Raw genomic sequence first — 26,213 nt, forward strand, 5'->3', positions numbered from 1 at the left:
TAATGAGATAAATGAGTTTAAAAATTAAAATAAATGCCATCTAAGGCCGTGTAATGAATTAAAAAACAAATGACTTCGTCTATAACGGGCCGTGGACAACAACAATCGAAAGCTATGAAAGATAGCCTACAGAGAATGTTTCTGTGTTTGTATGAAGTAATATCGGAAGCTAAATTAACCGATTTGTATAATTAATTATTATTTCACCATTGGAAAGCGTAGTTTCTCTAGATGGACATAATGCTATAATGTTATTACAATAACTTCTGATATAATATAATATAATATAATATAATATAATATAATATAATATAATATAATATAATATAATATAATATAATATAATATAATATAATATAATATAATATAAAATAATATAATATAATATAACTTAAGTTATTTGAAGGGTTCAGAACCATAGTGGGCCAAGCGCCATTTACTGAATACGTAGAAAATAAGGGTTAAAATTAAGTTATTACCATAATTCATTGGAAACCTATAACAAGTAAAATAAAATATACACATTAAATCTAAATGATGTCAATCTTCATTAAACTATGGTTGCATGTAATAAAAATTAAGAAACAGGTTAAAGGAATTGTCATTGCACCAAATAAGTGTCTCTGGACCAAAATGATCGCATTTTAAATATTTGGATGCAATTTAAATTAAGTAACATATTAAACGATTTATCCTTCTATCAAACACGAATGTTCCCTGGATCAAATGTCCTATTTTAATTATGTAATTACTTTATATTTATTTCTAACGGGTGCAGCGGAGCGCATGGGTACGGCTAGTATAATATATGCAGATAAAACTTTAGCTCACTCCTGAAAGAGTAGAACTCGTGCTCAGGGGCGGATTCCTGAATTTAAATTAAGAAGTATATAATTCAATTAGTCTTATGGCTACTACACAATAAGAATATATAAATCTAAATTTACAATTTTTCATTATTTATAAAATCAATACATAACTTTTTAAATTTAATACTAGAATATTATAATTGACAAGATTAGGATATTTAAATATACATTTTTTTATATATTCTTGAGTCTAAATTACTACTACGATTAAAGTCTACTGTAGCAGTGTTGCATTTTGGTTCGAACAATATTAAAGAATTCATAGGCCTACCCTTTTTTATAACTATGAGAATACAATTCAAAATTATTTCGATTTTTATGTATGAATTTTATTGAAAGCTCAGTCAGCAGAGAGTCAAGTCATTGGCCCTTACATGAATAACTGCCTACCAGTCAACACCGAAACAAGTGCAGTGCCGAACCAGTCCGAGATAAGACACACATTGCTTAATGAAAAATGTTTCTTTTAGTACTCTCTATCTACCATATTCTTCTGTAACATAAGTTCTGAATCACCCTGTATAATTTCTTACTTGTTCCACATCTCGAAGTTACACTGCTGATGGTAATCTCTATGGAATACAGCAAATGAAATGAAATATTTTAAAAATAGTATTCAATATGAATATATTATACAGAAATGGTTGTTTGTAACATATGCCCTTTTTAAGATTTTATTCTAAAAATTAGAAAAGAATGCTAACTGTTGAAGCGAAAATTCTACCAATCGGCGAACTGAACTGTTGAGACGTAAACACCTCGGTTTGCTTAGGATCTATCGTCATCTCAGTTTATTAAGCAGGAATATAAATTGTCATTATAATCATAGACCTTGAAGTTGAGCATTTAAATGACTACTTCAAGAGCTTCAGTATATATATATATTTTGTATGATTTAGCGTTCTTCTTACAAGCAATGACTTCTACTCGTATTTCTCCTGCAAAGTTAAAATATTTTCATAACCATAAACTAAATTATAAAAAATTCAATAAACAAAACCAAGAATCTAATATAGAAAAACAGTCACCGGCGTGGCTCAGACGGCTGAGGCGCTTGCCTGGCGATCCGGAGTTGCGCTCAGTCGTGGGTTTGAGTCCCGCTTGGGCTGAGATTACCTGGTTGGGTTTTTTCCGAGGTTTTCACAAACCGTAAGGCAAATGTCAGGTAATCTATGGCGAATTTTCAGCCTCACCTCATCAAATACCATCTCGCTATCACCAAAACCATAGACAATCAATAACCGAGTAATTAATACAACGTCGTTAAATAGCCAACTAAAAAACATAGAAAAACAAAACACTACTGTAGTCTATATATTATATTGCACTGTTACATTAATGAGGACCATGCTAAATTAAGAACAATCCAACGAGAATATAGATTGTTTATAATAAATTACTTAAAAAGCTACAGTAAAATTCCGCTACAACGAATCAGATGTCAGAATTACAGAATAAAACATTAGAATAAGAGAGTGTAGTTTCTTTATTTTTAAGACTAACTTCCTCCTTTTAATTAAATAAGCTGTAGAAATTGAATTCAAATTGCGAGATATTTGATGAGAAAGCATCTAAGCATAAGTGAGTAATACGGAAAGTATTTTAATTACATTGGAAATAAAGCTTTGATTAGACGGAATAAAACAACACTTTTCACTTTCTTCATTAAAAATATTCATGCTTTCGTATTGCATTACATAAAGCATTAGGTAGTTGCACTCTGCTTAGTGTAACCCTTTTTTTCATTTCTTCTATTGCTGAAAATGTCTCGCGCCATAGCGTTGTGGTCTAAAGCAACATGTCTAGAACTCTCGTTACAAAAATGCGCGCTGGTTCGAGTCCCCACGGCGTAAGGAGTTTCTTATGAAATTTCGGCTAGTATATGGGACCGGTGCCCACCCAGTATCGTGATGCATTTTTGGCTTTACGATAGGTAGAGAAATCCAATTACGACAACCAGCCACAACTGGGGATTATCGTGATCATCACATTATACCTCTGTTCTGGTTGGTTGATCGTTCACCTGGCGTAACTATTTGGATATGAGACGAGCAGTCGGTTGGTCGACCCTGGCTCTTAATGGGCTGCGGACTAAAGCAAGGAGATGCACTGTCACCTTTATTTTTTAACTTTGCTCTAGAATATGCCATTAGGAAAGTCCAGCATAACAGAGAGGGTTTGGAATTGAACGGGTTACATCAGCTTCTTGTCTATACGGATGTTGTGAATATGTTAGGAGAAAATACACAAACGTATTAGGGAAAACACGGGAATTTTACTGGAAGCAAGTAAAGAGAGACGTTTGGAAGTAAATCCCGATTACGATTACGACTCGTGACCAGAATATTGTAGGAAATGGAAATGTAAAAATTGGAAATTTATCCTTCGAAGAGGTGGAACAATTCAAATATCTTGGAGTAACAGTAACAAATATAAATGACACTCAGGAGGAAATTAAACGCAGAATAAATATGGGCAATGCCTGTTATTATTCGCTTGAAAAGCTTTTGTCATCGAGTTTGCCATCAAAAAAGCCTAAAGTTAGAATTTATAAAACAGTTATATTACCGGTTGTTCTGTATGGTTGTGAAACTGGACTCTCACTTTGAGAGAGGAACAGAGATTAAGGAAGTTTGAGGGTAAGGTGCTTAGGAAAATATTTGTGGCTAAGAGGGATGAAGTTACAGGAAAATGGAGAAAGTTACACAACACAGAACTGCACGCATTGTATTCTTCACCTGACATAATTAGGAACATTAAATCCAGTCATTTGAGATGGGCAGGGCATGTAGCATGTACGGGCGAATCCAGAAATACATATAACCTAGAGTATTAGATGGAAAAAGACCCTTGGAGAGGCCGAGATTTAAGTGGGAGGATAATATTAAAATGGATTTGAGGGAGGTGGGATATGATTGTAGAGACTGGATTAATCTTGTTCAGGATAGGGACCGATGGCGGGCTTATGTGAGGGCGGCAATGAACTCAGGGTTCCTTGACAGCCATAAGTAAGTATTATTATTATTATTATTATTATTATTATTATTATTATTAATGTTGTTGTTGCTGAATATCCTATTATGGAACTCTCTAAGGCAATCTCTCGATATCAAAATTTAACTAAAAGCATGCAGATTTGGCATAAACATGTTATCTCAAGATACCTCAGGGTTGTTAGCAGCAATTTTTTTTATCTCTCTTACGTCTAATCAAGGTTCTTTAGTTTTACGAGCTGAGAGAAGCGAAGTTATAGCGTGAATGAGGCTTTAAATCCATTTATCTCCAGCTGGGAAGGGAATATTAACAACAAAGGGGAGATAGAGTGTTAGGTACAGCAGCATACAAATACACTTTAATAGCGAATTCTTATTTAAAAGTATAATTTCATCATCGCTTGAAGCTGCATAGTACATTGATCGAGGCTTAGTTATTGGCGTTTCGTATTAGAGCAATCTGGAATCATTTATCACTAAGACACACCCTGATCCATCACTGATAACATAAATTTGGCACAACGTTAATCGAAGGCTAATGCATCGGTTTTCGAAGGCCGATTCCTTGCTTCGAGTCTCTAATAAGACAATGTGAAGTTACATATGAAAAAAGATGATTTACTAAACTTACTAGCACATTCTGTAATATTTGTGATACAAAGCGTTTTTGGATGACGTTATGTCTTATAATTTCAACTTCTGGTGCTACTGGCATTGCATAATTTTTATTATCATATCAGTAATTCTTGTTATTTAGTCAAATGTCCTAAGACAGGTTGGAACCTAAAAGTGACACCAATAAAGAATCACTCACGAGGTAACTAAGTCAGAAAATAGTATGTTAGGGCATCCAGCTCCTTTCCCTCCTTCATTATCAATAAATATATTGTGGCAATTAGGCTACTATAATTATTTCTTTCCTTAGTTGATTATTTAACGACGCTGTATCAACTACTATATATATATAAATGTGCATTATAGTTAACACTAATGGATACATGGTGAATTCCTTTCATATAGGGTTGGCTTTCATCTAAAACAACGCAAGACCGTGGCTTATTAGTACATTATGCAACGAGCCTATAATGGTAGTAATTAAGACGCTCGTATGAAAATTATAGGCAAGTTTTATACGACTTTTTATGCTCGACTATATTTCTAACTTGAAATTATTCATAAGTATTCATGTTATGTTTATCGAAGTGAGGAGCGGAACTGACCTTCTAAATTGTGAGATGTGCGCAGATGCGAAAGTATTGATTTTTTTCCGAGGAACGAATGTCATTGACCTTGATATAATCTAGAGAATAACATGAACATTAATCTTGATATAAGCTGGAAATTGATTTAGAATTGAAAAACGAGATGACAAATTGAATTTATTTGAATATTATTTACAATTAACGCTAATTATTATAGTAACAGAACATAACCTTCAGCGACAGTATTGGATTTCCAGCCTCCGTGACGTTTTGCTAGTCTCGGATATGCATATCCGAGAATAATCGATACTTGCGCTTTTATAATGGTACAATGGTGATTTCTCATTGGCTGAACAACTGAACTGTAATGAATAGGTGTACTTTCATAAGGTGCATTAAAGGACTACTACCAGGTGCATAATTACTACATTTCGGCATGGTCGAGCTTAAAATAATTTATAATTCATGGCGCTACAGCCCTTTAAGGGCCCAGACCAATAAGCGGACTCCCACATACCGAAGCAGAGGTGGACGATCATCCAACCAGAATTAATGTATCGTGTGGCTAGCACAATGATCCCTCCCCAGCCTTTATAGCAGTCTTTCGTAACCTGATTTGGCTACATATCGCAGCTCTCCAAATGAGCTCTCCCATAAACAGATTTAAAATCGCGCGCCTTGAAGTATCTGACTGCATGAGTAGATAAAGAAGCATTCAACAATCAAAGCGAGATGGTAAGCGTTTTATTCTGAAGTCTTGTGGCTAACAGTTTACCAATCCCTGTACGTGCCGAGCCGCTTTTCCATTCTGCTCTTCTTGTGTGTTTTTAATGTAATACTGTTATTTGCTCGGAGAACCAGTATTTCAGTCAATGTGTTTCGAATGCATGTGACCATGGGGATAGAAGACACAAGAAGCATTTAATATACTTGATAGCTTTGAATAACGTTCTTTATTTCAGCCATCGAGTGTGACAATGACTTCGTTTCTACTGAACATGCTATTTTTAGAGACCAAATTCACTTTCAGTTATAGCCGTACTTTGAAATTTTGTTTTGTAGAAGAAATTTTAGCGATAAAGAAAACAGGTGTTTTTGACAAGTACGTGGCTGCGACGTAGTGTATAGCTATATAACTGCGGTGGAAACTGGTTTCTGGCTAAGACACAAATGCACCAACGAGTTGCCCGCTCACTGCATCCAACCGGCCGGCGTGTTGCTATCTAGCTGGACTGGATGCAATTCTTGTCTGGCCGACCACGTGACTCTTAACAAAAGTGTGGAGTCCCGCATTTTTCAGCAAATAGAAGATTATCTGCTTTCAAACATAAGGTCATTTATACATTTCAAGGTAACGAAGTCAAGGTCGAGCGAAGGATGGCGGGAAAAGGAGGGGGGACGGGGAAGGAGCATAATGTAATATTTCGGAAGCCTGTTACCTAGGAAGGAAATAGTCGGTGAAGGTGTTAGATACAGAGTAACAGGTTATGTTGAATACCTGTTTCGAACCAAAACAAAGCTTTGTCGTCCTTTGCTTTCACGAAACGGCCTGGAACCAGCCATAGTGCAGTCACCTTGGGAAGGCATCTCACCAAAAGTTCAGGATTCGATTCCTTTTTACGACTGATTTGTAAAAGACAGCGTAGTTATAGGGCAGGATTTCGTAGAGTTAGTTTTCTACAATATTTTGAACTATATCAAAATTAGAGTAAGAATATATAAGAATAAACAATATGGAAGTGAGGGTAGGCTTAGCTTGGTGGAGGTTAGGAATATGGATGAAGGTCTGATCACTTAGCCAACATAGGGGACTAACTTTATTAATACTTACTTACTTACTTACTTACTGGCTTTAAAGGAACCCGGAGGTTCATTGCTGCCCTCACATAAGCCCGCCATTGGTCCCCATCTTGAGCAAGATTAATCCAGTCTCTATCATCATATCCCACCTCCCTCAAATCCATTTTAATATTATCTTCCCATCTACGTCTCGGCCTCCCCAAAGGTCTTTCTCCCTCCGACCTTCCAACTAACGCTCTATATGGATTTCTGGATTCGCCCATACGTGCTACATGCCCTGCCCATCTCAAACGTCTGGATTTAATGTTTGGTGTAGTCGTGCCAGAGAATCAATCCCATTCCGAGGCTTACTTTGAGGTTTCGAAACAAGCTGTTTTTTATGGTGATGGGTTGTTAGCCCTTCGCCCAACCCCCAAGCTGGAGAACCACCCCTCATCGGCTGTCCGCGACTGCTTATTCAATATATTCACAGCTACCCTCCATATCTGGAGGCCTTTCCTCGATCCGCAACCTGAGGACGCGCCATGCCGTGGTGATAGAGACCCACAATACATGGAACATTATTATTAATACATTTTTTATTAACGTAATGAAGATATAAGATTCTCTGTTCCTCATATTGTAACATGTCTCCAAAGATGTGTGGAAAAAATATTCACACTTCTGCCTATGTTAGTTGTTGAGACATCAATATTGTACGTAGCTAAATTATTCATCCAATCAGAATTAAATTCATGTGGCATATACAAGAGACACATACACAGATTCCTGGAAATTTTGGTCATTATTGGGTGTATAGCTCCTAAGATAAAAAAATACATGGCATCCTGTGAGTTTGGGATATTGTAAGTTCCCCTAAATCAAAAGGGTTAAAGATTTCATCTGTAGTAATGTCACGAGAGGTCTGAGATCTGCCGATAAATCCACGAGCGAAGCGAGTGGATTTATCTGGGAAATCTCAGACCTCGAGTGACATTTATTAGGACTATTTCGTGAATAAAATAAAAATGTAAACAATATATCCCTAAAATTCGATCACAAAATGTTAATAATTGTATATTTACGAATACTTAACTTATTCAGACATTATGAAATTGAAATAGATGAATATCGATTACTGCAATAAAGAAATTCGATAGTATTATTCATTAATGCCAATTGCGAAAAGCGAAATACAGGTTTAACAATGTTAATTACATGTACTGCACTTTTCTCTTATTATTATAATATAAATACATTTTCCTTATGTGCTGAAATCATGATTTAATTTAAAATTTTATAATATAACTACAGTAACCTGATTAATATTTTGATTAGATGAAGAATTGTTGAAAACGCAGTTATCTAATCTGAATGAAGGAATGTAATTTTTTTCAGATAGCCTACAATGGACATGGAATTGGAAGATGAAGATGTATTTTATAGGCTACAGTTATAGGTTAGATTACTTGTGTGAGCAGGACCAGTGTCAGCTGGCACAGCTACGTGCTACAGGAAAGCATTTTTTATAGCTCGACAAACGCATTCTCGCTGTAGTGTGTAACGGAACTAAAGCTGCATCTACACAGTTCAATATTCCAATCGCGTATGCGTGCAATCTGGGAAGAATATTGAAAGAATCAAGTTTAAAAGGTACGTTCAATTAAGATGCATAAAGATTTTGTGTCTACATGGTGCGCCGTTTTGAACGTGGCCTTCACTGCGTAAATATATTAATTAACTTAATATTAAATATCAATCTTGCATTCATTGCTTTAAAGTTGAAAGAAAAGTTTAACCGTGTAGTTGCATCTTAATGTATTCATGATCATCAATTTACGGGGAAACAGTTGGCGACAACGACTAAACAAAAGAACGACCATGCGATAAATTGATAGCGATAAATCTAGCTGCAGAAATTATCGCAAAGTCTGACTGTGATTGGTTGAAATTCAAAATTTCATTACACTTCATTGGTCGAAAATGGAATGACGTCATATGAACGAAATAGTCAAAGTAAATTTCCCTAATGACGGATCAGGTAAAATATAGTAGTAGTAGTAGTAGTAGTAGTAGTAGTAGTAGTAGTAGTAGTAGTAGTAGTAGTAGTAGTATCTATTGCCCAGGCACTTGGAAGTTCTCCATTCGCCTTCTAGCTTCCCAGCATAATTTAGAGTCCGAATCCAAAAGATTTGATGCCAAAGCTGGACGCTTTCGTAGATGTTCTTGCTTCATCAAAGAGTCTGCTGCACAGGCTGCATTTGCATTGTGTGCTTTTGTAGCATTTTATAAATAAAACTATATATTTTTAAATGTTTAAAACCACTCAACATGTGACGATACATTTATGACCTACCTCAGGGTATAGAGATAGTTTTAACTCGTCAACTTTTCTCCTGCGATCTTTGCCAACAAAATCATCATACACAGCTTTGTGTATAGTTTCGTAGTGGTACTTATGTTTTCGTCTTCCTTTTATAATTTTCTGACATATAAAGCACTGAGAATGTTCTCCAGCTGCTACAAAAAAATAACAGCTTTTCCATAACATATGAAAAGACCATGGTTAGTGATCACGTTTCTTTCGTTTCCCTACGTCCATTATGCACTACAGAGACAAGAGAATATTGAAGAATTCTGAACAGTTAACTAGAGCACCCCACTCCTCCACCGGAACGATACCACCCCTACTCTGCGCTCGCGAGTTATTTCTTCGACTTTCCTCCCTCAGCTGAGTGCTCGCCTTCAATGAACACCGTTTGGACAGGGTTGCTGTAGAGCAGTTATCGTCAGCACTCGCTGAAATGTGCAAAGGGTACGCGGTGCTGTCCCGCGTGCATTGTCGTACAACAGGGAGAGATAGAGAGCATACCCGCTAGCAGCTACGGAGAGAGGCTAACCCCAGCGTGCTCTATGCTGACGACTCCTGCGTAGAGCAAAAGACCCTTGACTTGTTTCCTAGGATTGAACTGTTTGTCTTCAATAAACTTCATGCCATACTCTTACCACTATTAGGGGAATTTACCACTCGTAAGTAGAGCGCTTAGAATAGTTGTAGGGGAATTTACATTTTTTTAATGGTAATTCAGGGGGAATTTACACTTATCCGTCAGTTTTTGCTACTTCAGTCTTCAATCTCTCCGTAAACGTTTCTTGCAATTATAGGGATTCGTATATTCTTTACATGGATAGTGATAAAATAAGAGCAAGAAAGCCTGTGTCCTTTCATTCTAATCTTTGGGGAAATTACACCAAACTAGGGTTACCATCCGTCCGGCAAAAGGAGGACATGTCCTCTTTTTAATCATTTTATCCTGACCAGCAGACATTAAAAAAATTTGTAATGTCCGGCATTTCGCATTTCAACTAGAATTAATATGAATATTGAATAATGTGCGATATTATGCATAGAATATCTAAATAAATGGTGAAAGAATTTAACTGCTTTCAATGGTCGAAGATGGAGCACATAAAAAAAACATTAAATATGATTACCTATTGACATGCATTGAATTCTTACATTCTAAATATCACTAGGTATTCATGATTCTAGCTATTTTATCAATTTTATTCTGCAATATACAAAGATATGCAAATCAAGTTAATTTTGACAAATATTTAAGTTTAGATAAACAATGGTGCAAATTCTTCAATTCCAATACTTGTGCTAGCACTGAAACTTTCTCAGAACTCTTAAAAATATGTCAATTCTATTTCTCTATCCCAAGTCACAATAGAAGAGCTGAGAGAGTATTTTCCCTAATATCTGTTCAATAATAATAATAATAATAATAATAATAATAATAATAATAATAATAATTTATTTATTTAATCTGGCAGAGCTAAGGCCAGTAGGCCTTCTCTTCCGCCCAGCCAGACTCTAATTCTAATTAAATACATTTGCTTACATAGTTATTACATTAATATCTAGATCATAAAACAACATGAAAGTAAATAATGAAAATTGGATAACTAATGTTAGTGTGACAATAATAAACACTGGTAAGAAATAGTTATAATAATAATGATAATAATAATAATGGTAATAATAATAGTAATAATAATAAGAATAGTAATAATAATAATAATAATAATAATAATAATAATAATAATAATAATGAGATAATTTAGATATTTATCTGTGATATATATAACCATTAAACATTGAGAAACCTGAAACAGCTATTATTGTTGACAATGATTGTTAGAAAAATATCTCGTTAGCCTATTCTTAATTTGATTTGATGTCTGACAGTCCCTGACATTACTCGGTAGGGAATTCCAAAGTCGAGGAACAGCCACAGTGATAGAAGATGAATATGAGGATGTTCGGTGGGAAGGAATGGAAAATATTGAGGAGTGTTGTGATCGTGTGTCTAGGTTATGATGGGTGGATAAATTTTGAAAACGAGACGCAAGATAGACAGGAGTGGAGAAATGCAATATGTGAAAGAGAAGGGAAAGACAGTGGATTTTCCTACGATCTTCTAGGCGGAGCCAGGACAACATTTCGAGGGATGGTGTTACGTGATCAGCCCGGCGAATATTGCAGACGAAACGGACGCACATATTATGAACACGTTGTAGTCTCTGCGCCGAAGTAACGCTTAGGTCAGTAAGCAGAATATCACAGTAATCGAAGTGGGGCATCACGAGTGTTTGCACTAACATTTTTTTCATGGAAAAGGGTAGAAAATTCTTCAATCGTCTAAACGAGTGGATTAATGAAAATACCTTTTTGCAATGGACAAAAGAACGAAATCACATGCTAACGGAGACAGTCAGGGGTATCATGAAAGAAATATAATTTCAGGGACATGCCCTGTGAATAGTCCATAGTTATTTGTTACAAGATACACGTTGGTCCCTTCAGGCTCTTGTGCACAAAGTGGGCTCCACCGATAAGTAGGGTACAGATGTAATACTGATCCAGCAACTAGTGAGAAAACTGACTAAGGTGAGCCATTGTTTTTATCTTTAATTTTGTTCATAGCAATTTTTAAAAAGTCCTCCTTTTTTCAACAGTGTCCTCTTATTTTAGATTCCATGTCCTCCTATAGAATTTCTTCTCATGGTAACCCTACACCAAACCACTCAGCATTTACTTGTAAAATGTACCTATACATTACAATGAGTACTGGTAGATCAGGTCCACACCTGTAGAGTAACGGTTAGCACGTCTAGCCGCGAAACCAGGTGGCTCGGATTCGATTCCCGGTTGGGGCAAGTTACCTGGTTGAGGTTTTTTTCCGGGGTTTTCCCTCAATCCAATATGAGCAAATGCTGGGTAACTTTCGGTGTTGGACCCCGGACTCATTTCACCGGCATCATCACCTTCATCTCATTCAGACGTTAAATAAGCTAAGCAGTTGATAAAGCGTCGTAAAATAACCTACTAAAATAAAAAAAACTGATGCATAATAGGCCCTACATGTGCCGACTTAATTGTGGTCATCTAGTTCTTAGTTTGCTCGGCTCACGACGCATTTTACAGGCACAGCCACTGTCAGCCAAACACCTACCTCAGCATGACATGACGTCATCATGGTTTGTTTTTTATGTACCTCCCCAATCCAACCTATAGGAAACGAGCAATGACTGACAAGTGTCGCTATAGCAACAGTTTCTCCCCCAAGCGAGGGTTTTTGTCTTAATTTGAGCTGTTGTGTGTAGTACACAGGGCATCGAAATCACAGTAGCTGTACCTCGCACTTCAGTGGATACACATATTCTGTACGCGAAACAAAGGAGTGCATCATTCGTCATAACAATCAATTGTAAGTACGTTGCGATAGCAGTAAGTATACTCAAGAAATATTTTTAACGCATGTTTGCAAAACTAGACACATCGCGACATAAAATTGACATAAAGCAGTGAACGAAATACTACCACACGTAGTCAGCGTCAATATGCGGACTCAAATTGAATTTGAAATAGCAACTGACGTTCAAGCTCTCATCTGTATTCGATTTACGCACATTTCAATTCATTTATGCTGGGCTCTTGCTTCTTGTCAGACATTTCACATTGCCCAGATTTGCATTTAGGTTAAGAATGAAAAGCTGTTCGATTGCAAATCTCAGGAAATTCAAGAATTATAATCACAGTGCAACTCGACCTTAAATTTTACAGGATAGACTCATTCATTCATTTCATTTAGTGTTCTGCCCAAGGGTAGGTCTTTCACTACAAACCCAGCGTTCTCCAATATTTCCCCTTTTCTGCTTTCCTCTTTGTCTCCTTATATGATAGGTTAGACTATGCACGTGAAATTCTCTACTTTTCGTTGCAATTACTGTTATTGTTATTATTATTATTATTATTATTAGTAGTAGTAGTAGTAGTAGTAGTAGTAGTGGTAGTAGTAGTAGTAGTAGTAGTAGTAGTAGTAGTAGTATTACTATTACTTACTCAATTTGGTATTCCCAAGAAATTACTTGGATTAATTAAAATCTGTCCCATTGAAACGTATATGCTACATGTCCTGACTATCTCAAATGTCTGGATTTAATTATGTCAGGTAAAGAATACAATGCGTGCAATTCTGCGTTGTGTAACTTTCTCCGTTCTCCTGTAACTTTATCCCTCTTAGCCCCAAATATTTTCCTAAGCACCTTATTCTCGAACATCCTTAAATTTATGTACTTGTAATGCGGGTCTACATGATTTACTGTCCCCACCTAATACAATGACGACATCACATTGGCAAAGTCTAACATTTATGCACTGGATGGGGGGTGTACCCATGAACTTGAATTCTACGTATAGTACGTATACCGGGGACAGAACAACTAGAGGCTTCATTGACGTCATTACAGAAGAACCCACACACAGCAGAATTGTTCGTTGCACTACAAACTGAAAACGTTGACCACTTACTTTCACTGAACCAGCTGCTCTCTCACAATACAAGAACTTCCGTTCAGAAAATGTTTTGCAGCTGAACGGTATCGTACCTGCTAGTGCGGGAGGAGGGGATGGTCGGACTGCTTAAAAGTAACCGTCTCCAAGCTTCTAGATGTTCTGTCCCCAGTATAGCTTCAAAGCTGAGCCTCAATCATTACGTATGATGATGATGATAATGTAATAGTAGTAGTAGTAGTAGTAGTAGTAGTAGTAGTAGTAGTAGTAGTAATAGTTATAATTGTAGTGTAGTAGTAGCAATAGGTCTATATTATGAAGAAAAATAATGACAATCATTGAAGTGAAGTTATAAATAAGATACCAATCATTTCTGAGATTAAAATGGCTGAAGATTAATAGAAATACAGAATATAGGTAAATTCATGTGACTCATACTGTCTCTATAGTTCCAGCATTGTTTCAAAAAGTTCGAAATTTGATTCCTGTTAATCTAAATAATGTTAATTGCGCTGTTTTTTTTTCAATACAAATCTTGTCATTCCACTTTCATACAAGCAAAAACTTTGTTCGAAAAATTGTAACTTCCCGAAGTGGTAGTTAGTCTGTAAATAACGTAAGACATAATCTGAAACAGTGTTGTTAAATTTACTTACAGTCAAGTGCCTGGATACGACCCAAGGAACGTGAGGAATCCGTCTCATCTACGCGTTCAACCATCTCTCGCCCACTGTTTTGAAGGTTGGCTGCCTTGACGTAACATTGCGCTGTTGAACATTGCGTTATTAAGGAAAGTCTAGTCGTGCCAACTGTAAAATGTCATTGTTCTTTCACACGTCGACCTTGATACGGAATGTCTCGCGTTCTAGTGTAATTATACACCGTTAAATGTTGCCATGGCTACGTCTGGAGTTTTCGGTTTGTTTACTTGTACTTAATTTCGAAACTAGACGTTCATTTATTGCGAAAATGGGTTTCGGTTATGTAAGAAGGATGAGTTGCAAATTCTGTCTGTTACAGCGATTTTGAAGTAAGTAAGATTTTGTCTCTTAAACCAATCTTGTATAATGTGCAAAAATAGTATAGAGTATAATATATTAGTGTGCTTAGTAGGCCTACTAAGTTTGTAAGGATATGCTTTTAAAATGTTTCCAATAGGCCTAATATCACAGATTAGTATATACAGCCACGAAGCTTGAGTTGTTGAGGGTACTAGGAACAATAGACTGTGCCGGTACTATTTCGCATTGTAAGTGATGAGGCGATAGTAGCGATCCTAGTGGTTAACAACTATTTATGGATGCATATTCCCTACGTATTAAACTTCGTCACTGTATATACTAGACTGTGCTAAAATCCTTTCCTCATTTTTAATAACTAATACTATTTATTGTTATCTTTGTTAATTTTGGGGCACTTCTGACTACAACAATTCTTTATTGTGGATGAGATGATTATGATGACGATGACAACAGCAATAATAATAATAATAATAATAATAATAATAATAATAATAATAATAATAATAATAATAATAATTTTATGATTTGATTTGGTGGATGGAAAATTATTTAGAAGAAGGTGACCGTGACTTATTTTAAGATCGCGAGTTACATTTTTAAGTTTTCGAAAATGAAAGTTTTCCAGATGTAACTGTGCCTGCTAAAGTTTCCTTTTAATGAATTGTACATTACTTCGGTGATCGATGGCAAAGAAAATGAAAATATGAATAACAATTACGCTATAGAAACTGTGGACATACAGCATATTCCACGTAGATACAGCGAGATTCGAACACAGGTCTCCAGCATAAAAATCCAGAGTCCTAATCATTTAGCTAATAGCTATATGCAGCAATATATTTTGGAGTAGGGGCGTGGAACAAACAGCCCAATGTACCTACTTTTATGTTTTTTGTTGGCTACTTTAACGACGCTATATCAACTACTATGTTATTTTTAGTGTTGATGTAATTTGTGATAGTGAGTTTGGCGAGATAATACTAAAGATTCGACATGTAATTATCTGACAATCTCATTACAGTTAGAGAAAAACTCGGAGAAAACCCAGCCAGAAAATCAACTCGAGCAAGAATAGAACTCAAGCCTAAGTGCAGCCTGGATCACCAGATAAACACGACTTTGATGTCCATTCAAGCTGGAGACTAATTTATTATATAAAAACGTAAGTACAAATAACCGTCCACCTTTACTGATAGATACGCTTTCATATTTATAGGCTACAAGAAAACCTTCACTTTAATTTGTGGAATGGAAATGTTCGGTTCATTTTCACAAAATAAATACATAATTCTACAAAGCAATAGAGCATCAATTTTCCAAACCAGAATCTGGTTTCAATATTCGGCGTTTCAGGATCTCCTGTTTCCCCTACCATAATTTCACCCTCTGTATTAGTGCAACATGAGAAGTAGGTCTATCATCTATATTCTAGAAGGATTTTAATTTTTTCTTAAGCAAAGCCTATATGTAATAGAACTTTTTACATATTTACTGAATCTAGGGTTCTCAACCGTCCCGGATTCGACTGGATTCGTATGTTGTGTTACGGAGAAATTTTTACTTCATCGGGACGGTAAAAATTCCTGAATATTAGAATAATTTCCTATTGTAACTCTTCATGAGCATGGATAATATAGACAGACAAAATTTGAGTCAAGTGCATGTCTTCTATTTGACAGAACTTTACAATAGGCCTATCTTTAAAATTGATATAATTTTGAATTGTCAGTTTTATTTTTCTAAGTATCTGTTTTGTCGTTCAAAATTCTAACCACAAAGAGATCTAGAAATCGAGATTAATGATCTTCAGCTCAATATTAATGTATATAAGTTGTATGAATATAAGTTACTTTCATTTTAAAATTTCACTAGACACTCTCAATGAAAATGTAAAAATTATGTATTTAAAAAAAGCTTCAGTATATAAGGAACTTTTGAATCTAGTTTCTTTTGCTTCATCAGTGCCTGTTTTCAATGATTAGGCCCAATGTTAAAGGGTTTTTAATTAATTTATTTAACTAGCTAGCTAGCTACTGAGTTCAAATTAAATTTATAAAACAAAAATGTTTCTAGCCAGTATCGTAAGAACCAGGCTCGAAATTTAGCCCACAGACACCATATGATGGTGATAACCAGATGAAAGCAGAAATCCAGGTGAAACTAAATTTCAATATCCTATACAGACTGTACAAAGAGTAGGCCTGATATGATAAGGACAGCCAAATCTCATGTTTAAAAATTAAATTGCCATGTCTGCCTACACTACTTCTAGTGTTTAAAAGTTATCGAAACAAAATTTTGATTAATTTCGAGGGAAAAATTGTTCCGGGGCCGGGTATCGAACCCGGGACCTTTGGTTAAACGTTCCAACGCTCTCCCAACTGAGCTACCCGGGAACTCTACCCGACACCAATCCAACTTTTCCCTCTATATCCACAGACCTCAAAGTGGGCTGACAACCGTCAAGCAACCAACATGGAGAGCACACTAACTCTGTGTGACTTAAATTGTGGTTTTCTGTTACATACAGTGACGTGTATTATGCAAATCAAGCTTTCAGGTGTAACTCCCTGTAAAGTTAATTTGAATAATTTCGAGGGAAAAATTGTTCCGGGGCCGGGTATCGAACCCGGGACCTTTGGTTAAGCCTACCAATTTCTTCCAACCGAGCTACCCGGGAACTCTACCCTCTATATAGAGGGAAAAGTTGGATCGGTGTCGGGTAGAGTTCCCGGGTAGCTCAGTTAGGAGAACGTTGGTACGTTTAACCAAAGGTCCCGGGTTCGATACCCGGGCCCGGGACAATTTTTCCCTCGAAATTATTCAAATTAACTTTACAGGGAGTTACACCTGAAAGCTTGATTTGCAAAACTTTGATGTTTATGTCTGTCAGTATATTAACCTTTAATTTGCTAATGTGATAATTACCTAAGTCAATAAGTTAGTTTGACTTAAAATTTGATGTGTAGGCTAAGATAATCAACATATTAAGTTAAAATGGTCATACCAACTAATTATGATGGGCTGTACTTCATTCAAATAGATTATTTCCTCACAAAATTATATAAATTGATCATAGGTGAAATTGACGTTTTTGGTTCAAGATCAGTTTTTTTCTCTGTGCCTCATAAAAGTTGTCTGGAATTCATCGATCTAAAGTTGGGAACCCTAGCTGGATCCTTTAGGAATATGTATAAACGTTTGACTCTCTGTATTAATTTATTTTATTGTTACGTTAACATTCCTTGTAGGATTCTATGGACACATACACACTAAACATCGACACATCTTCTAGGCCTCCCATAGCCTGGGGACAACAGGGACCTCCACTGAGGCATACACATGACAGAATATTAACAAGGAGCGAGATCCTATTGGAATTATACAAGAAATTGTTTACAAAATTAATATTCCCATGATTATCATAAATTAAAATAATTAGTGCAATTAATTCAAGACACTTTTAACACAAATACAACTGATCTAACTAATTTTAAATAATATTTACATTTATTTTAAGTAGTATATTACTAACTAATTTTTAACGCAGAACTGCATGCATTTTATTCTTCACCTGATATAATTAGGAATGTTAAATCCAGACTTTTGAGATGAGCAGGGCATGTAGCACATATGGGCGGATCCAGAAATGCATATAGAGTGTTAGTTTGGAGGCTGGAGGGAATAAGACCTTTGTTGAGGCCGAGACGTAGATGGGAGGATAATATTAAAATTAATTTGAGGGTGGTGGGATATGATGGTAGAGACTGGATTAATCTTGCTCAGGATAGGGACCGATGGCGGGCTTATGTGAGGGCGGCAATGAACCTCCGGGTTCCTTAAAAGCCATAAGTAAGTATTACTAATTAATTTTACTTATATTTAATTTTCAAATTTAATAAAGACATACGTAATAATTTTCCAAAATTTTAACGTTGAGCTGAAAAGAATGAAGTAATGCCCCCTCTGATTTCTTTTCCCCGGCGTAGCTCAGTGGACTAGGACGTTTGCCTGCCGATCTGGAGTTGCGCTTGGGCTGATTACCTGGTTGGGTTTTTTCCGAGGTTTTCCCCAACCTTTAGATAAATGTCAGGTAATCTATGGCGAATCCTAGGCTTCATATCGCTATCACCATTCCCATAGACGGTCAATAAACTCGTAGTTGATACTGCGTCGTTAAATAACCAATTAAAAATATTTCTTTTTTCGACCTGACTTATTAGCAGTGAAGAGAAGCCCATTCATTAGATTGTAGTTACTGACAAAAATCGTTTATGGAAAAGTGCATAATCAGAACTAATTATTACGACAGTGAGGTCACAGTGAAAACAAGTGACAAAAGTGACAGTCTACTTGCATTCATTCCTATGTAGAATCTCTTATAAAACTAGTTGATTAAATTTTGAATATCAGAACTTTTAATTCTTGATAATCATCTGTGAATACCCATTATCTCCTGGCCTAGTTGCCTCATAAGGGGAGCCTTATTGGTATCACTTGTAAGGTTCAGTTCAGACAGTTGACTAAACAACAATACGTAATTACCTGTTAAATTTATAGCAATGTCAGTAAGGATTATCTATCATAATTCCATTCTCAGGGTTGAATTAATAAACGAATCAAATGAAGACAAACAGGTAGAAGTAATGACATATATTGGAATTGTAAATACGTTATGAAATAGTATATTACAATGCAAGGTTGAGAAATGCTTTTACAAAATCGAGGAAACTTCCGAGATTTTGTAATGTACTTCACAAACGTGTATTGTACAACATTTTTTGCATGATATTTTTAAAATAGTAATTGCTGTACAATATATTTTAATAGAAAATTTAGAGCAATATTCCCGGGTTCGATTCCTGGTTGGGGCAAGTTACCAGGTTGAGGTTTTTTCCGGGGTTTTCCCTCAACCCAATATGAGCAAATGCTGGGTAACTTTCGGTGCTGGACCCCGGATTCATTTCACCGGCATTATCACCTTCATCTCATTCAGACGCTAAATAACCTTAGATGTTGATAAAACGTCGTAAATTAACCTACTAAAAAATAGAGCAATATTAATCCATAATATTCGCAAAAACTGCACTGTAATAGTAACTAAGTAACAATAAGTGCACTGTAATTGGTCAATTTCAGTATAGTTTTATGTTATGATGAATGGTTTCCCTAGCAACAGGTTTCTGTGTAGGAATTCTAACTTTACAATAGCTGTAAATACAAAAAAAAAAAAAACACTATAGTTCAAAAACATTGATACATTGAAGCTTTTCGTTTCGACATATTATTCGTGGGGATATAACGGCGAAAGTTGGCAACACTGACAATTTGCTTTTATTCATTTCTCTGTCTCGCCTAGAACTCAACTAGTATAAATTATGAACGTATTTTAATAGGGAAACTTTTATTTCTCGAGAAACATCTGTAGGAGATTTATGGCCTAGAAGAAGTGGCAACACTGATTATCTGCCATAATTCCATTCTCAGTGTCAAGTGCGCGGATTCTGCAATGTGATATTCTTCACTGTATAAAGTAAAGGAGATTCGAAGATGAAGGCCTGCACAGAGAAGCGGAGGAGTTGTTAGGAGTTGGGTTTGGTGGTCATTGCGGGGAGCCAGACGCAAGGGGCGGGGGCAGCAGTACAGAGAATGTTGTTGGCTCGGAAAACCCCTGAGGGGCTCTCTTAGTTGTCTGCTTCTAAAGGCTCTTGGTTTGGCCTCGCCTCCTCTTCGTCTTCGGCAGCAGCAGCAGCGCGCCAGTGCCGCCATTACTTTTAGAAGTCGTGCCTTTAGCTTGGGTTCTTACATACGAATGGATGAAGAAAAGAAACGAACAGAGCGGAGCCTCTCCTGCAAGGTAAGCAAGCAAGACAACGACAACTAGCAGGCAGACTCGACAACGTGCAAGCCAGTATAGCTGTAGTTAACAGTGGAAGTAGAAGTTACAACGGGCAAGCTCTCTATTTTAACATATAAATAATAAAAAATTATAGCCTACATCCTAGTAAAATTTAGATTTAATCTAAAATTTCAGTATAGTTAATCTCTTCAAGATAATGTAGCGATGAACCGAGAAACTATCTTCAATTTGACGGCTGTGTGACAGTTATCAACCTGTTTTTTTTCTTTCTTCTTCCCCAGTAACTTCTTCTGTCAACCGCTCCATCTCCGGTACATGTGAGAAAAGGAATCCAAACGTCAGTGCCATCTTTCAAGATAGTCAACAAGTTTAGTGCCTAAAGAGTGTTTTTTTTTTTTTCGTTATTTATAAAATATTCTCTCAACTTCGCAATTTGCCATGACATGTGAGTGTCAAAACATGCGCAATATGGTGCCAATTAAACAAGTGGCGAGTGATATCTTCTGAGCATTGTAACAAGTAAGTACTCCATGCTATTCAGTGCTTTCGTGCAGAGAATTGTGTACAAATCTATCTTGTTGAAGCTTGAAATTCGTAATCCAATGTAGTGTAGACGATTACACGTTAGGTCAGTAGTGTTCATATCGCTTTCGTACACACTGGTCACAATAAAAACTGTATTTCCCGCTTTAAACTGGAGACAGAATATTCGCGCGTGGTTAGTGGCCAAGTTATTCCGTTAACGTTGTGAAGACACTGTTTAATTATATAAAAACGAACAGTTCAAACTGTGATAAATCCCACTGTGTGAAGATTCTCTTGATGACAGAGTGTTGTGATCTGAAATATATACCTCTTCCTCTTCCACATCCAAACGAAACGAAGCACGAAGGTACACTAAGTCAAGCGAACTAAACTTGTGAGAAACACCAACCAACCTGAACTTGTTGGTGGAAACGGCGGATATGAACGAACAGGTTACTCTTATACAGGGAACTAACTAGCTTTAGAGGACACCAAACACTGTGTTGGCTCAAAACCGGTGTTACATGTTAGAGCGAGAACAAACCAGAGGTCCCGCTGAAGCTGGTTTTAGCCTTCCGCTGCTACCCACCGCCGCAAACTCGCCTCTAGTTCCCAATATAGGTACAGATATACCTGTGTGAGTGCGATGTTATATAAAGACCTGTAATGTCATGCTTTGTGCTTATATTTGCTAGGTCGGTAGTGAAGAACCAGAAAAGTTAGTAAGGACAGAAGGAAAGAAAAACAGGACCTCCCCTACATTTAACCTGTCGAGTAATGTACCCTTCCCCTCCCCTCGTCCTCCTCCTCCTACCGTTCCATCCAAAACAGTAGAAAACAGGTTCATCATAAGCAGTCTACTCTATACTTTACTACAACTTCTACTACTCCATTCGCTGTTTAGAGTATTTTAAACAGAAGAAGCACCCATTCCGGTTTCTTCACGCGACCACTTGTATTTATACATCAGTTTACCGACCGAACCGGTCGACTATTTTTCTCTCCCCCGTCGTCATAATAATATCACCACGTGCCATACCTGTTAGTCAACAAAGCCACTTGAATCATCTTCCCTTATTAACTCCTTAGAATTAATCGGGGGTGTTCCCAGACTCAATAAAAAGGTGTTATTATTATTCCTTCTCCACTCCTACTCGCAACATCTGTAAGTAAAATAAACAAGTTAATAGTTAAAGAACTTGCTCTTTCTGGCGATAAGCTAATCAGACAAGCGATTTAATGACCTCTTTTACTCTCTGGAGAACTTGAATGGATGTACAAAAACTGAATGAACACTCCATAAAGCCGGAAGTGCGTCATTGTAATTTAACAAGCCCGACTCGAAAAGAGTGATCTGCTTTAGCCTGTTGGATAAGTGAATGAAGAAGGAACAATTAAAAGACATAATGACGAAACGTGGATTGGAAAACCCCGTGGCTGTGCCCCAAGACAGCCCCCCGTCCCCACCGCCCCCCATGGCGTCCCCTGCACCCACATCGTCTCCTCCACCACACCAAGCGACGAGTCCCCCAATAATGTTGGCCACAATGACCCCTGTCAGTGTCATAGGCCTACAAAAAGAATTCGGTGATGAAGATGATGACGACCCAAAACCGGCCCCATTGTATCAGACCCATATCATCACGAGCAACCATCAGCAAAGCAACCAGCTGAAAGATGAGTTCGGTCCGGAGGAAGAGGAAAATAAGTCCGCAACAATCACGTATGAGGAAAGGGTCCAAGGCTCACCGACACAGGCGAGCGATTTGGCCGTCACGACGGCAGACGCGACGCCTCCGACAGACACATTGCCGGAAGTTCATCTCGTGGACCCAGGTACAGGAGCGACTGTGGTAGCAACGACGGCCGCAGCTGCAAACAACGCCACGGTTTCTGTGGTGGTCCAACAGCCACAGCTTCTGAATCAGGCCTACCAGCAGCAGGCAGGGGCGGGAACAACCGTCCTGGTTCTTTCGGAGCTTGTAGAGGACATGTCCCCAGTCATCGGAATAAGGTAGGACAACAAAAAATTATCCTACGAAAGAATATTACAGTATAGGTAGGAGGTGGTGATTTTTCGCAAGAGCAATAAACTGGAAGTTTTATTTTATTTTAGTTGGTTATTTAACGACGCTGTATCAACTACTAGGTTATTTAGCGTCGATGATATTGGTGATAGCGAGATGATGCCGAGGATTCGCCATAGATTACCTTGCATTCACATTACGGTTGGGGAAAACCTCGGAAAAAACCCAACCAGGTAATCAGCCCAAGCGGGGATCGAACCCGCGCCCAAACGCAACTTCAGACCGGCAGGCAAGCGCTTTAACCGACTGAGCTACGCCGATGGCTTAAACTGGAAGTAGCCTAAATGTAGACTATATCTCCCTTTTAAAGAATTTTGTACCTCTGATTGAGATTCTGGCTGATATGTACATCTATTATCATCAGGGGCCTACATCTCACTTGACGATATGTGCCAGAGGAAAGACAATTGTTTGTATGCATCTGAAGTCTGATTAGTATAATATGTAACTAATCGGCATTGTATGCAACGGAGGGGGAAAGGAACTGGCCACCCTACCCCATTATCTCCTGGCCTAGTTGATTCATCCATGGTGAGTTCAGACCTGTCTTCAGAGGGTTGACTAAACAACAACAATGAATTCTGAATATGTGATAGAATGCGAAATGCACTCAAAATGCGAAATTTGTATTAAAAAAGATATAAACACAAATCTGACAATTTTTTTAAATAAAATATTTCTTATATAAAGTTAAATTCATATTTATATAATAATATTTCTTTCTTTCTTCTGAAAATCTACTATATTGAAATGCAACCTTCCATAATGAAGGGTTAAGAATTACAAAAAATTGTTTACACGAGGTTTGTAAACTCTTTAACCCAACCATTGCTGGCCAGATATTATGAGTTAATTTTAAAGGATTATATGAGAGCGAAGCACAGACACAATTTTTCCGGGATGTTTTGTTCAGAGCTATAAATATTTCCATACTCAAATTGTTTAGAATATTCAGAACAATAAAGATACGGACTGCGTATAAATGTTGTCTTTAGAGTTCGCCCAAGCTACTCTGCAGTGTATTTGGAGTTCTACTAACAGCGTAAATACTGAAAAAGTTTTCAACGAATACAATAAAATTTCATTGTGATAGGAGAACACGAATGACAAAACAAAATGTACTATGATTTCTTTCAATGATGTCGCTGATTCAAGAACATGATTAACAAGGTAATAAATAATTGACATCTGTGTCAGTATAATTTTAATTTCGCACTGATATCTTCAGGAGACATGGCTTATTTTTCTGTATTAACTTGAGTCCATGTTATCTTTCAAAATTCTACAAAGCGCTAAATGATGCTAAATGCTACAAAATGCTAAATTTCCAATGTCACATTGCTAAAAATCATCACCCGTAAGTACAGGATTACTATTTCCATAAACAGTTCCCCATTTTTAATTACTGTTACAGGAGAATAAACATCCTCATTTCTGCTTTCAGGGGAAAAAATTGTCCTCTGAAGTTAATACTTTTGTTACATTAACATTTTACTTGTAGATGTTAAGTAGATTTGGTCGTTAACAGGGTCAGTTATTGGAATCATATGTTGTTTTTTATGTGCTTACATTAAAGATCGTTGTTTGCTGAACAATTTTATATATTCCGAGACTATTTTGTAGGTCTGTTCAATTAATATGCTTATTCAAATCGTGGCGCTATAATGACTAATAATATAGATTTGACTTTAAACGCAGTTTTCGGAAACCTACATTTTTCCAAGTTACTAGCACACTTTGTAGGAAAACTATTTGAATTATAATAATGCTACCCTATGATAAAATTACTCTGACTTATACTTCATTATATGAGAGGAAAAATATATTTTTATTTGTTAAAGATTCAAATATGTCCGAAGACCATAATATTTAAAGAAACCCTAATATTTCTGGCAAGAGTGTCTTCTTCTATGTACATGTAAATTTACAGACCTCTGATTAAAATTTCTTTTAAATCTGAATTGTAGAAAAAGTGGAAATTGTACCATTGCATGTGCTGTAATTATTAATTAAAACGTAGCCTATTCAATTATTTTTTTAAAGGGGTAAAGCAATGTATTAGAATTTACGGTACATATTTAAAGACTAGAAAGAGGATAATATAATATATACAACCAAAAAAATCATATAGCCTACTTAACCCTTCAATTGGCAAAACTTCATTTCTCACACTGATTTATTAAACCGTGTCGGACTGTAAAGAAAACAACTATCGCAGTTGTACAATATTATAGCATTGTGAAATTTTAATTTTCCTACGAATTTTTTTTCTATTGTTCTATTAAAATTATAGCATATAGCCTAATAACCTATTGTATCCTATAGGATGCTTCGCGAATTTAAGAGTTAAGAGTATTAGAGCCTAAGCTACGGCAAAAAGAAATGTAGTTTAATTTTCACAACTTTCACATGGCTTAACAAGCTATTCCCGTTAAGTATATGCGATTGATTTAGATTTCTGGACAGAGCTCCCTGTTGGACATAAAATGTCTGGTCATCCTAATACAGCAGAATCTGGATTATTCGGTTCTAGAACAATGTGGGGATTGATTTACAGAAATAACTCCGTAGGGCAGTGCATAGGGATTTTTAAAAGGAGCCGATTTTGATGTGAAAAGGCCATAATAGCTTATAATAAATCATATTTTAATAAACTGTTTATTAATTACAATGCCATTATTTCAAGTGTATGCCTCAGGTATTGTACACTCCATTGAAATATTTCGCTGGTTTTATCCCAAATGAGGGATCAAATCCTCAAATCTTCCCTATTGTGCACTGCCTTTAAACTCAGATTAGCACGGGCTGAAATATATATTATTGCATTTCCTTATTTTTTCAGCTGTTTCAATGTTAATTTAATTTAATATATATTTTTTTAAATTGTGATTGAATGCATACTGAATATGACTGTTAAACAAAAACAAAACACATCACAGTAGGCCTATTAATAATAATAATACGAAAAAAAGTCACTGAGATGATTGGATGCTGAAGAGGCAACGATAAAACGT

At 36.5% G+C, this 26,213-nt stretch overlaps 2 protein-coding genes across 2 annotated transcripts in view; one reads left to right on the forward strand and one right to left on the reverse strand.

The window, feature by feature from the left end:
* The window catches only part of LOC138700474 (uncharacterized), a 206,674-nt gene extending 192,232 nt beyond the window's left edge, over positions 1–14,442 (reverse strand). The window contains exon 1 of the mRNA XM_069827081.1: positions 14,362–14,442. Coding sequence (XP_069683182.1) covers positions 14,362–14,409 — 48 coding nt within the window. The 5' untranslated portion in view covers positions 14,410–14,442. The remainder of the gene's footprint in view (positions 1–14,361) is intronic.
* Positions 14,443–19,846: 5,404 nt separating this feature from the next.
* LOC138699532 (uncharacterized) lies at positions 19,847–23,152 on the forward strand. The gene is made up of 2 exons (XM_069825495.1): positions 19,847–20,584; positions 20,869–23,152. Exon 2 carries the CDS (start codon positions 22,492–22,494, stop codon positions 23,128–23,130), a length of 639 nt encoding a protein of 212 aa, XP_069681596.1. The 5' UTR covers positions 19,847–20,584; positions 20,869–22,491; the 3' UTR covers positions 23,131–23,152.
* The last annotated feature ends 3,061 nt before the right edge of the window (positions 23,153–26,213 follow it).

This window comes from Periplaneta americana, chromosome 5, assembly GCF_040183065.1.
Source record: "Periplaneta americana isolate PAMFEO1 chromosome 5, P.americana_PAMFEO1_priV1, whole genome shotgun sequence".
Lineage (NCBI taxonomy): Eukaryota > Metazoa > Arthropoda > Insecta > Blattodea > Blattidae > Periplaneta > Periplaneta americana.

Bases quoted from the DNA above. Each gene is read 5' to 3' on its own strand.
- LOC138699532 (XM_069825495.1), top strand. From the start codon at position 22,492: ATGAAGAAGGAACAATTAAAAGACATAATGACGAAACGTGGATTGGAA.